This window comes from Oryctolagus cuniculus, chromosome 6 (genome assembly GCF_964237555.1).
Source record: "Oryctolagus cuniculus chromosome 6, mOryCun1.1, whole genome shotgun sequence".
Classification (NCBI taxonomy): domain Eukaryota; kingdom Metazoa; phylum Chordata; class Mammalia; order Lagomorpha; family Leporidae; genus Oryctolagus; species Oryctolagus cuniculus.
Window position 1 is genome coordinate 163757189 of NC_091437.1, and position 13280 is coordinate 163770468.

Below are 13280 nucleotides of genomic sequence, written 5' to 3' on the forward strand. Positions count from 1 at the left end.
CTCCAAGGCCCTCAGTGGTGCTCTGAGACTGAACCCCCACGTTCCCCTCACATCACTCTCTGGACTCATCAGCTTCTTCCATGATCTTTGACACAGTGCGATGGCTCCGTCTGGCCTCAGGCCTTTGCTCTGGTGGGTACGTCCACTGAAATGCATTTTCCTTCATGGCGTCTTCCTCCTCCAGATCTCAGTGTAGATGTCACATTCTTAGTAATGTTCTTCTTCAACACCCAGCCTTGGGGAGCTACTGGTCCCACTCACCCACAGAGGCTTTAGTTCTTTATCCCTACCTGAAATTTTGTTGTTTATTTAAAAATGTATTTGTCTTCCCTGTTCATTGAGGGCAGAGATACTGTCTACCTTTTTTTTTTTTTCAAAAAAATCACTCTATATAAGGTTCTTGGATTAGTGCCTAGAACTTAATGAGTGACTAGTAGTCACAGAGAGGGAGGGAATGAGGGAGGAAACAAGTAGAGTAAATAAATATGCTAGCAATTAACAGTAGCATCAACTGAATGAGAATATCTCACCTCTTATTATCAAAAGGATTCAAACAGGCATCTGAATTCTGCTTTTTCAAACTGTTACCTCCCACTCCCCTCCCTCCACACTCCCCACCCACCCTGCCCCTGACTGCAGAAGCCACCTCAGCACCAGGAGGCTCTCTGGGAGAGAATCCTACCCAGGTCAGCCTTGTGCACCTGTATCTGAGCGTGCACACTCCATGTGCAGCTTGTGCTCAGTGCACCGCCACTTCCTCAATCCAAGTGACACTCAGGGGAGCTGCGTGTGCATGCAAATCAGATTGCACAGCAGGCAAGGCGTTCACATGTTGGGTATTCCGATAGACATCTTCGGGTTTCAGTTGGGCCATTTTGAGTTGCGATCAGGAGAAGATGCACAGGGGGCCTGTTCATCACCTATGATGTCAATATCAGGCTTGCTGTGACTCAAGCAGTACACCAGACAACACAAGGGTACTCTACTTCAGAGGCTGGAAAGTCCACATTGGCTTTATTTCTTCTACTGCATTCTTTGGGGGGAAATAGCTCAATACTGTGCAGAGGAGCCACAGCAGGGAGGCTGGAAGTGTGGTCTCTGGACTCCAACAGATCTCTTGCACTGGCTTGCTTTGTGTTCTCAGAGAAGCTACCTAGCATCTCTGACACAAGGTTTCCCCAGGTTCTTCTCTAAGGTAGGGAGGATAACAGTACCTACCTCACAGGGTTAGTGTGAACTTTCAAAAGCAATGCACATAAAATACTTACAAAGTTCTTACCAGTGTAACAAACTGTGAGTCCCACAGGTTCAGCACCCAGAGTGCTCGGCCCCTCTGCACCTAGCATCTGACAGAATGAATGATGTGGACAAATCCACAGAGTACTGCACACAGCAAAAGACAAAATGATATCTCATGTGGAAATCAAGACTTCAAGATAGGACACCATACCATCAACAATTTCACTTTGATTCACCAACAAACTCACTGAACGCTTCCTTACTATCTGGAAAGCACCAGGTAGACACTGGCAAAACAGAGGACAATGTAACACAGCCTTGCTACAAGTTCAGTACTAAATCACTTTTGACACTTTGTAAAAACTACAACCCATGGCAAGGGATAACTTTCATTGCCATGGCAACCAAGTAACATCACACATTCCCAGAAACACACCTGAAATAAAAGTTGCAGCAAGCATGTCTTACTCTTACAGCCTATCCAACTTTGTCCTAAAAGGTGCTGTTCCAAACCCACTATGTTGAGTTCACATCCTACTAAATGTGGTGGCCCACTGTCAGTTTAGTTTGAGCTTGAACAAGATGAGTCTTGACAGAACAGCTTCATTTGTGACATTTTGCCTTTCCTCTTGTCCATCCTTAGTCCAGAGCACGATTCTGCTCCTATAGGAACAGGACAACCTCCCCAAGGCAGTAGCTCTCCCTCTCCTGGTCTGACCTCCCTGGGCACACACCCATCCTCACACAACTGTTGCTAGCAGTTGTCCTGTTCACTATCTCAATCCAATCCCTCTTCTTTCTACCTTTTCTCTATTATTCTTTCAGTCTGAAATAAAAATCCATCTTTTCTCCGTAGATCATATTCTTGATGAGCTACTTCAATGTTTAACTTTTCTTGGGTAGCATCCCTTCTATTCTAGTCTATACTTGATGCCCCAAGTTAATATCCACTATTCATTCAAAACTTAAAACATCCCCTAATCTCTAGCTACTCAAAAGTAACATGCAACCTACATTCATATTACAGCTCAAATGTCACTTCTCAGGGAGACCTCTTTGAGAACTTGATGAAATAGTACCTTCTGCCTCTCTCACACTGAAACATATTTCTCTATAACACTTATTACCAATTCATGTATCTTCTTTATTTGTTTATATGCCTTCCACCACTAAAATGGAAGCTCCATGAGATAGGAAATTTCTCATTTCATTCTCTGCTGAATATCTAGTGCTCAGTGGCACACAGTCAACATTAAGAGCTGTTTCCCGAGTAAAAGAATCTCCCTTCTAAGAATCTAGCTACGAAGGGTTCAGGAATTGACTTGATGTCAGGAGGGTAAGTTACAGGACGAAGATTTTAAACCATGTGTATGAGATCTGGAAGGCTGAAATCCACAATCATTCACTAATAAAACGTGGGTGGAGAGAACACATGAAGTGAAATTATCACAGAATGAAGTACAGGGTCTTTGCCTGGTCCATACCTACACACCAGGTCCATACCTGGTCCTTACCTGGTCCAGCCCTACACAGCTGGTCCCTACTGCCCCCTCTGGCCCCCCTGCCTTCCCCTTGACCTGTTTGCTCACTCCATTCCAGCCACACTTGCCTTCCTGTGCTCCCAGACTCACTGTGTTCTGGTATCACAGCCTGCACACCAGCTATTCCCTTACCTCCACAGCCTTCGCCCACGGCATGCTGTGGCTTGCTCTACCCCTGCCTTGGTCCAGAGGTCACATCCTCAGAAAGACTTTTTCACGTTAGCTACAACAGACCTTATCTCATCCCCAGATTCGTGTTGGAGCCAGTTCATTCTGGCACCCCAGCTCCACGTTCACCCATCAGTGACTTGAAACAGACCCCTGCGGGATCACTGACCCAGTGGAAGTAAGCAACACTACAAAACTGTTTTGACTTTTGCTTTCCTGAGAGCTGGGTTGTTAATCATTGATGAAGACACTGGCCATAATCCCTTTCTCAAAATCTTCTGTCCCTATGTACTGAGATGATGTTAATTCATGCCTTGCCTTTGAGTGGCCTATGAGGATGTTTTTTTTTTTTTCCCTTTGTTCCCTGCTATTGTCCCACTGCCAATGTATAGGAAGCACCTTACCCATCTAAGATGTTCTGAGCAGAGTCTGAGGCTTGAACTGTGCATTCCCTGTGTGTAGATATTCTCCTTTGAGTCTTACAATGATTATCTCTCCTACTCTCTGGCTAAGGAACTAAGGCTAGATAGATGGGATAACAGATGAAAATGATAATGGGAAAAAAACCAGCTTTCTCATGAACATTTAGGAATTAAATGGAGGAAGAGGATCTTATACCCAAGTTGTCTGAAGAGCTCTGTACAAGTGGTTGGGGTTCCAACAAAGCTTTTCACGGAGAGCCAGAGCCTTGTGTCCAGCATCTCCACTGTGCTATCCTTTCTTGAAGACATAGTCATGGCTTCCCCTGCTGTTACAATGACTCTGGAAGTAGATTCCCTGCGGTGGTCCTGATTTGCAATATTTTTCTCAGTGTCCTCAGAGTTCATTCGTATTTGTCACATCGTGATGTTAGCCTTAGAATGTACATTCAGCAAGTTCCTGCTGGAGACCAGAATGAATGGATGAGTAAGCGTGTGAGTGAGGGACTCTAGAGATTTCTGGACAAGACATTTCAACATGAAGATGTGTTTTCCTTGGTGTTCTCCTGGCTTTCAGTAACTAGGAGGCAAATGGTAAACGCCATTGTCATTTTTAAACAGAATGAAGTGGGAGGAGAAAATTAAGGTTATAAAGATGAGCATTAAAAGGTCTCCAGGTCTGTTTTTCGTAATGGATGAATCTCAAGTGTTTCTCCTGTCAGATTTCCATGGCTTCTCCAACATTATTCCATCCACCCACATTTCTGGTCTGAGGCAAACACACCATTCAGAAACAAAAACAGATCCTTGCCCATCCAGCTCCCTGCTATGGCCTGGGAAAGCAGTGGAAGATGGCACCTGCACTCACATGGGAGACCTAGAAGAAGCTCCAGGCTCCTGGTTTCAAACTGGCCCAGCTCCAGTTATGCCCATTTGGGGAGTGAACAAGAGGATGAAAGATTCTCTCTCTCTCTCTGAGTCTCTTTCTCTCTTTGCCTCTGTAACTCCATCTTTCAAATAAATAAATCCTTAAAAAAAAGAGAGAGATCCTAGGACTTGTGTAGCCAAGGCCAACACATGTTGGAGGGACATCTGTTCCTGCTTACCAGGTCATCTATGGGAGAAGATGACCTCATCTTCTGTCATCCCCCTGATTTTCTTGAGTATTTTTCAATTATTTTTTTCTGGAAGAAAATAAACTTAGAAATTCCTGGGTACTCTTAATTAGGTAGTTCAGGTTTAATTTTTATGCTAAATGCATTTTGTAGCTACTGCAGAGTCTCAAGTGAATTTTGTGGGTTTTTTTCTGACATAGCTTGTGGTCACACCACCTGCTTCTAATCTATTTTTCAGAGAGGACTCTGCACAAATGTCTTCGGGGACCTAGGGAGTCTTGAGTCTGTCTACGGAACCACAATGACACTCAACAAAAGAAAACTCTGGCTGTTGACTTTCTCTGCCACTTGCCAGCTCCCACCTCTGCAATTCACTGGATTTGTTTGTCTGTTTGCTTTGCCTGCAGGGGACACGCAGACTGAATATGCAGAAGTCTGAGCACAGAAGGTAAGCTGCTGTATTGGGTGACTACTTTCACAGGGTGACGCACACATGCACATTATTACTTACAGATTTTCCTGAAAGGTCAACACTGCGAGTTTTTGGTGCTCCATGTAAAAGAAGGCCTCAGAAAACCTTCGGACCTGGGGAATAAAAAAAAAAATACGTGAAATGTTTGTATGGGTTCTGCCTTCAGTTTCTAAAATCGAGGCTCCAGGAGGTAGGTGGTATGTGTTCATGGGAGAGAGGCTGTGCCCACTTGGAAGGAGCTAAAATGACAGTCTTTCTCCCCTACCAGAGCCTCCCTTTCCCATGCATGGCTCTTAGCCCAAACTTGTGGGTGTGATGTGGACAGATTAGGCTTCCTAAACTCATGCAGATGTTTTTACATAAAACCTCAAGGTTTAAGTTAATGGTTGATGTCAATGGTTGAATTAAGAGGACAGACTTGATCAGGGAGTTAGACCTGGTGGGAGGTCATTAGGTCACTAAATGGATGCCTTTAGAAGGTGTTATCCCCCATGGCATGCTTCTTGATGTTGCCCATGTGAGTGCTCCTCTGCCATCTTCCCACCTCACCAGGTGGCTAACACTAACCCTAACCCTAACCAAATCTTAACCCTAACCCTAACCCTAACCCTAACCCAAACCCTAATCCTAATCCTCTGCCATTTTCCCAGCTCACAAGGTAGCTAACACTAACCCTAACAAAAACCATAGCCCTAACCCTAACCCTAGCCCTAACCCTAACCCTAGCCCTAACCCTAACCCTAATCTTAACCCTAACCCTAACCCTAGCCCTAACCCCAACCCTAACCCTAACCCTAGCCCTAACCCTAACCCTAATCTTAACCCTAACCCTAACCCTAGCCCTAACCCTAACCCTAATCTTAACCCTAATCTTAACCCTAGCCCTAACCCTAACCCTAGCCCCAACCCAAAACCTAACCCTAACCCTAGCCCTAGCCCTAACCCGAACCCCAACCCGAACCCCAACCCTAACCCTAGCCCTAACCCTAATCTTAACCCTAACCCTAACCCTAACCCCAACCCCAATCCTAACCCTAACCCTAATCTTAACCCTAACCCTAGCCCTAACCCTAGCCCTAACCCTAACCCTATCCCTAGCCCTAACCCTAACCCTAGCCCTAGCCCTAACCCCAACCCTAACCCTAGCCCTAGCCCTAACCCCACCCTAACCCTAACCCTAGCCCTAGCCCTAACCCTAACCTTAACCCTAACCCTAACCCTAATCTTAACCCTAACCCTAACCCCAACCCCAATCCTAACCCTAACCCCAACCCCAATCCTAACCCTAACCCTAGCCCTAGCCCTAACCCTAACCCTAACCCTAATCTTAACCCCAACCCTAACCCTAACCCTAACCCTAACCCCAACCCCAAACCCAACCCTAGCCCTAACCCTAACCTTAACCCTAAACCAATGGAGTCACCTGCTCTTGGACTGTGAATCTCCTGAAAAGTCGTCTGAAATAAACCTTCTTCTTTCCTAAGTGCCCCTTTCGAGGTTTTAGTTAGAGGATGAAAGGCCCTGGTTTATGGACACAGTTTAATGGATGTTTATGAATACATTGGGCTGCTTTCAATTGTTTTTATATGTAAGTCTTATTTCTTCCACTAGAATTTAAGAGCTTTGCAAACAGGGACCATAAACAAATGCAGATAAAACGATTTCTAAAGCCAGCCATTTAAGTGTATTCCCTGAGCACATTGTGCATCTAATCTTCAGATACTTGGTTTTCGTACTTTATGAGATTGACTCATGATTAAATGAGGAGCTCTTCCTCAAGAGACTAAATGCTCACAATCACCGCATTTGTGCCGTCTGACAACTCACCCTCAAGGTATGGTGCTCCTGGGTGAGGTAAGTGGTCACTTGGGAGTGCAGAGTCACCGTGTCCAGGAACTGGGTCCACAGAGCCATCAGGTGGGAGGCAAGCCAGGCAAGGTCCTTGCTTATCTGCTCTGCTATCTTCTCCGGATTGTTCAGCATCTGAGAGGCAAGCAAGACCTCGTCAGGGCCTCCCACTCACGTGAGCTCCTGCAGTCTTCTTCCCCAAGTTCTCCCTGGCTTCTCTGCTCGCAGGGAATCTCTTCACTTCTCTATACATCTGTGGTGTTGTAGTGCAGCCTGCAGGCCCCCAGGGTCACGTTACCATACCACAGCTGATTCAGGAGTTAAAGCCACAATCACAGCAGTGAATGTTTTATGTAGGTAGCTCTTGTCTGCAAAATAACCTCTGAAGCCCGAGGTCTTACGGGCAAGATCACCCATTGTCTAGCACCAGCCTTTCTCTTCCTACACGGTTTCCCACTAGGAACATTTTACATAGGGTTCCACAAATGTCTTGCACATTTAGTGTTTTCTGGTTTACAGTGGCTACCCTTTTTCAACTCCTCCCTCCAATACCTCTAATCCCATCACCCACAAAATCCATCACCCACAAAACCCAATCAGCTCTACTCTCAATGCCAAGATCCAGTGATTATTCCTTCAAGGTATCTTCATTGTTGAGTCCAGCTAGGAACTAACCAACCATTCACACTGGACCAAAACTCTTCTAAGTACCACACATTCTCATTTAAGACTATAATGTATATCCCATTAAATTGTGAACTCTAAGCTTTCCAGTGAGTAGCTTACACTTATTACTATTTACTAGTAGGCAGGCAGAGTACTGGGCATCTTATATTTTCTCCCCATTTGCTCCCTACCCATACCCTGTAGTAAAGTTACTGTAACCATCCTTTTACAGAAAAACACAATGACACTGATGCAATAGGATTCTACTGAAGGATGGTATGACCACAAAGCTGCAATACCATCCACTGGCACACTGGTGTCCCCCAACATCTCGTGGGAGAAGACAAAGACTCTGTAACCCCACAGAGTCACTCTGGCTAGGAGATCATACAAGGAAGGTGTTCAGCAGAGGTCTGAACACGTCTGGTGACCCAACACCGTCTTCCTCCTACTGTCCACTTAAGAAGAATTCCGGGTCGCTGCAAATAAACACTCAAGAAACAAGACAAGTGCAGGTCTGGACCTTTTTGGCAGAAAACTGTTTAAAGAGAAACACGTTGTACCCATGCAGCATAGAATGAGGACAGTCGCCTTCTTGGGCAGAAACTTGAATTTTAGAGAGACGGAAAGAAAGGTCAGATCTCTGAGGAGAGGCTGGAGGCAGTCACCAAGGCTGGACCCTGATCTCCAGGCCCCATCGTCTACTCCACAAGCATTTAGTGAGTATTGTTCATTCCCCTGATACTTGTGTTTAGAATAAATGGGGGGTGGGGAGGGCAGTAAGAGGGAGAAAGGGAGGTGATTTGTCATAGTGGAATAAGTCGCCTGCCTAAAACACCGGCATCACATATGGGTACCAATTCAAGTCCTGGCTGCTCCACTTCTGATCCAGCTCCCTGCTAATGCATCTTGGAAAGCAGCAGAAGATGGCCCAAGGACTTGGACCCCTGTACCCACATGGGACACCTGGATGAAGCTCCTGGCTCCTGGCTTCAGCCTGGCCCTCTGAGGTCATTGCAGTCATTTGGGGAGTGAACCAGTAGATTGAAGATATTTTCTCTCTCTCTCTCTCTCTCTCTCTCTCTCTCTCTCTCTCTCTCTCTCTCTCTCTCTTCATCCCAGCTCTGTAACTCTGTTTTTAAAATAAATAAATAGGGACACAAGATGAATCAGAGAGGGTCTCTGTCTGCAGGAAGCCCCTTTTAGTGATGGAGATAGGACATGAGTTAGCAACTGCACACGGCACGGAGCTCTCCATCATGTGTGAGGGCCCAGGGCCCAGAGATGTGCCCATTTCAACCCCTATTTTTTTCCCTTCTGGCCTGTGCTTTGGTTTCCTCATCTGTAAAGTGAGTACACAAAGCATGTGAGTGCTAAGGGAGGTAAGAACCTACAGAAAAATAGTCTACGTCTACCTCCTAGATTCAAACACTGGCATTTTCTTTGACTGTTTTTTTTTTTTATTTGACAGGTAGAGCCATAGACAGTGAAAGAGATAAAGAGAAAGGTCTTCCTTCCGTTGGTTCACTCCCCAAATGGCCACTACGGCCGGCTCTCTGCCAATCTGAAGCCAGGAGCCAGGAGTTCCTTCCTGGTCTCCCATGCAGGTGCAGGGGTCCAAACACTTGGGCCATCCTCCACTGCCTTCCAGGACCACAGCAGAGAGCTGGACTGGAAGAGGAGCAACCAGGACTAGAACCCGGCACCCATATGGGATGCCGGTGCCACAGGCAGAGGATTAACCAAGTGAGCCACAGAGCCAGCTCCTTGACTGTTCTTAAACTGAAGGCCGGTGCTAGATGAAGGCAGATCAGGGGGAGTGAGGCATCTCAGAGTATAAAAAAGCGACATAAATGCTGAGGACTATTGCTTTATACTGAGTGACTGGCTCCAGACAGAGTCATCACTGAACTTTTTGGTCTCTGATGACACAGCCACAAAACTCCAAGATGAAAGACCTGTTGCTTCCTCTGATGAATGCATGACCTCCAGCCGGACACATGGGAGGTGGGAGTCCAACAGGGAGTGGATGCTCTTGGCTCAGTGCCATACACCATCATCAAGAGTGTTTAAGAGGCAGACAAGTAAGGGTTGGGTGGGAGAGCCAAGTGTCAGTTACTAGAAAACCTCCAAGTTGGAAAGGGGGGCTGTGGGTGGGGCTAGCTGCATCGCACATGGAGATTCTCCAACCAGCGTCCGCCACAAATGGAATCCAACTCCTGCACCAAAGCGTCTCCGTTTGCTCCGATGAAGATTCCCCACCTCAGCTCTGGCCTCTGGCTGCCTCCCTCTGTGGCCCAAGGTAACCCGCTGCTCGTCCTCCCGGCCCCCACCACTTGCTTACACTGATTTCCACACACCTGGCTACTTCCAGCCACCAGGCCCTTGGTTGGGCTTTGCCCTCTCCCTAGAATGCCTTCTTCACTACCTTCCAGTTTCCCTTCTCTCCTTGTCACCACTGTAGGCTTGTCTGTCCTCTGCAGGTAACCCTGTAGGAGCCAATCCCAGGCCTTGGTTCTGGAAGACGCTTCTGGAACTCCGCTGTGCTCCGAGTGTGACACTCCCCTCTCTCTGCATGGCCTGCTCTGACTGCTCTCATTGCAACCCAGCCACACACTGCAGAGCCACACTCTGCTCTCCTTTCTCCTGGGCCGCATTGGAGCTTTTGCTGCCTCAGCATCCCAGCACCAGCACAATGGCTGGCAGACAGGGGCCGTCCAGTAACTTGCTATGGAATAAATAAGGGCTCTGGCATCATGGGCAATGCTCCACACCTCAACAACTCAGACCATCAGCCCCAGCACTCCCCTCGGCTGCAGTGGCCCTGGCCAACACAGTGCGAATTCTGAGCTCAGCCACCAGAGCGCAGAAAGGAAAAAGGAAAAACTACTCCTTAAAGGTATCTTTGGGAAAAACAGTTTTTTTCTCCAGCTGATAATAGAACGGCTTCAGATGAGGGTAGAGAAGCTTCTAATTAAGCCACAAGAGGACGCTCCTGCTCTCACAGCTGCCACGGCCTGTGCAATGATGGATGGTGGGCGCGGAGGGGTCTCTGTGGCAGACCACGGGGAGGCCTTCTTGCAAATGATGAGGCTGTCTCAGCCCCAACCATGCTCTTTGCTATCAGCATCAAACCATCACTCTGTTCAGGGCCTGTTCTGTGTGAGGGGCTGTGCTGAGCTCTAGGAAGCTAAATATGAGCATAAACCATCCTGGAAGAGGCATGAGGCCCTGTGCTAGCTATGCATTACTATAACATGTTTGTCTACTGCTGTGAAAGAGACAGAGAATGAGAGCTGTAAGAGGTGCACAGAAGGCTGCCTGGAGAAGGTGACGCCTACCCTGCATCCTTCATTGCATCAGGCTTTAAGGGACAAGAAGCTGCCCACGTTCCCTGAACTGGCCATGCTCTCACACAGTGGTCCTCAGGACAGGGTGGCTGAAAGTCTACAGATGTTGGGGCCCACCTCAGAGCCTCTGAGGTTGCCACCCAGACACTGAAATTTTAAAAATGCTTCTCAAGTGACCCCGATGTACAGCCAAGGCTGCAAATCCCCGACTGATCACAACCCTGACCTCAGCGCATGTCCTCAACTGTGTCCAGAATCCCTCCCACTTACCACGTGTGCACACGTGGACACAAACACACATGCACACACACCCACGGCAGCGTCCACGCCTGTGTTGACCTCAGGTAATGTCAACCATCTAGGCGACTCTTCCTACACAAAAGGATTCAGAATACCCATGACAGCAAAGACGACTGAGAGTCACAAGGCCCTGAGGGCCAGAGACATTACAGAAAGTAATTACTTAATCCTTATGGCAGATCTTATCAGTAGGTACCATCATTATCACACTTTGTGGTGGAGGAGTAACCAAGGCTCTGGCAATGTCAGAAACATGCCGGAGATTGCACCCATAGGAGGTGATGGAGCCAATGTCTGGGCCTGGCAGTGGAACTCTGCTCAGTGGCCACGCCAGGCTGCCTCTCATCAGCCCGTTACCTCCAGGGTAGACCTTCATGGTGGCTCCCATCCTACGCATTACCAGGGTATGCACACGTGCCTGCTCAGCCCACTAACTGACGCACGAGGCTCTTCCCTTGGCAGTCTCTGCATGCTTACTGGATATCCCTGGAGGCTTCTGGCCTGGAATCCATTCACTACCCCCTTCATTTGCTTGTTTTTCCTTCCAGAAGCTCACAGGGCTGTTGCCACAGCCATGCACTACAGCTCTACTCAGAGGACCAAGGAGGATGTGGATGGCAGGAGATTTAAGGCATCTAGAGAGCCCTTCACCAATCGATGAAATTAAGGTTTTGATTTGAGTTCAGCTGGACAGTTACACTGGAGTACTATTCTCTATCTTGTGCTATTTGGAGACTCATTTGTCTATTTGATTCAGCAAATATTTGCCAAGCACCTAATATATTTTGGTAATAGCTGCAAATATAAATAGAACTCGGCTGCTTCCACGGAGGAGGTCATAGATTAGTGAAGGAGAGAAAAATGGCCCAAACCAGAGACTTCACCGAGCTACGGTGGGCACAGAGCCCTGCACCATGAGACCTGGAGTTATGGGAGCCCTCAGACCCCAGGACCCCACAGGGTGCCCTGAGAGTGACCATTAGGCTTGGGCCTCCTAGGCTGATGGCACTGCCTATGAGGATGAAACCCAGGGGAAGTGGGACAGTCCAGGAAGACAGAGTAGGAAGCAGAGCACAGAGCAGCACTGGGCTAAGTCCCAGCCTTGTTCCCGGGTGGAGGGGGGCAGAAACACAGGGTGTGCCACCTCAGCAACTGGCCAGAAGAGCAACACATCCCAGGACCTTGGTCTGCATCTCAATCAGGCCTTTGCCCTGTAGGAGCCAAACATCTACCAGGAGGCTTAAACAGGGCATTGAGAGCTGTGTTCGTGTGGGATTCTAGGCTCACTGCAAGCCTCTCTACGGGAAGCTGGGCAAAGCAAAAGGCAACGCCCACAAGGACCTTGCCACATGGGGGTCCTCAGAGCCTCAGAGGGGCCCCCCAGGAAACAGCACTCCTGTGGTGTGATCCCCCACATTCTAAGGGCAAGCTGGCTTTGCCCCTCAGGACAGAAGCTCCGGGGCACAGCAGGGAAGGGCCCTGCAGGCCAAGAGGTCCACACTGCAGCAGGGCAGCTCACCTGAGCAAAGGTAGTGTCAGGTCCTGCGCCCAGCCTCCCTGCTTGGCACAGTGAGGGTTCAGGGTTCGGGGAGGCGTGGCAGCAGCATAGTCACATGCCAGAGACTGGCAGGAAGTAGAGGACCTCCTGCCTCTCTCCAAACCAAGTAAATCAGAATCTGCATCTAACAGACCCCAGGCAATTCATGAGTACACTCAAGGTCAAAAGCCCCCAAACTGGTTTTCTGGCTGAGCTTTGTGCTAGCTCAAAACACTCCAAGCTCTGTGCTGCCCCCTAGGGTTAGTGCTGGAAAGTCTCAGTGCTGGGTGGGCTGGGCAGGGCAGGAAGCAGTAGCAGTGACCACAGTGGACAGCCACTCTCTGCAGCTCTGGCATCCCTGCAGGAAGCAGGCTGATGACACCTGCACCACAGCCAAATAAACCTGGTTCATGCTTCTAAAACGCCTACAACACACTTGTCATGGGATCAGCACAGCACAGATGCTCACTTCACTCAGCTGCCTTCTTTGGATGGAACAGGGGAGGGGACAGCTGTGGGAGCCCCTCCTGTTCTGTGCTTGTTGAATGAAAGATTAGCAACCCCACAGTGGGGCCTTGAGGCATGACTTAGCTTCCTAGAACCGGAGTGTCCTGAGCCCCTAACT

General features: G+C 48.3%; 1 protein-coding gene across 6 annotated transcripts in view; it reads right to left on the bottom strand.

The window, feature by feature from the left end:
* FAM135B (family with sequence similarity 135 member B) overlaps positions 1 to 13280 on the bottom strand; it is a 364289-nt gene that overhangs the window by 30780 nt on the left and 320229 nt on the right. For all 6 annotated transcript variants that reach the window (XM_070075533.1, XM_070075534.1, XM_070075535.1 and 3 more), the window contains 2 exons: positions 6782 to 6937; positions 4994 to 5067 (listed from right to left, as the gene is read on the bottom strand). In XM_070075533.1, coding sequence (XP_069931634.1) covers positions 4994 to 5067; positions 6782 to 6937 — 230 coding nt within the window. The remainder of the gene's footprint in view (positions 1 to 4993; positions 5068 to 6781; positions 6938 to 13280) is intronic.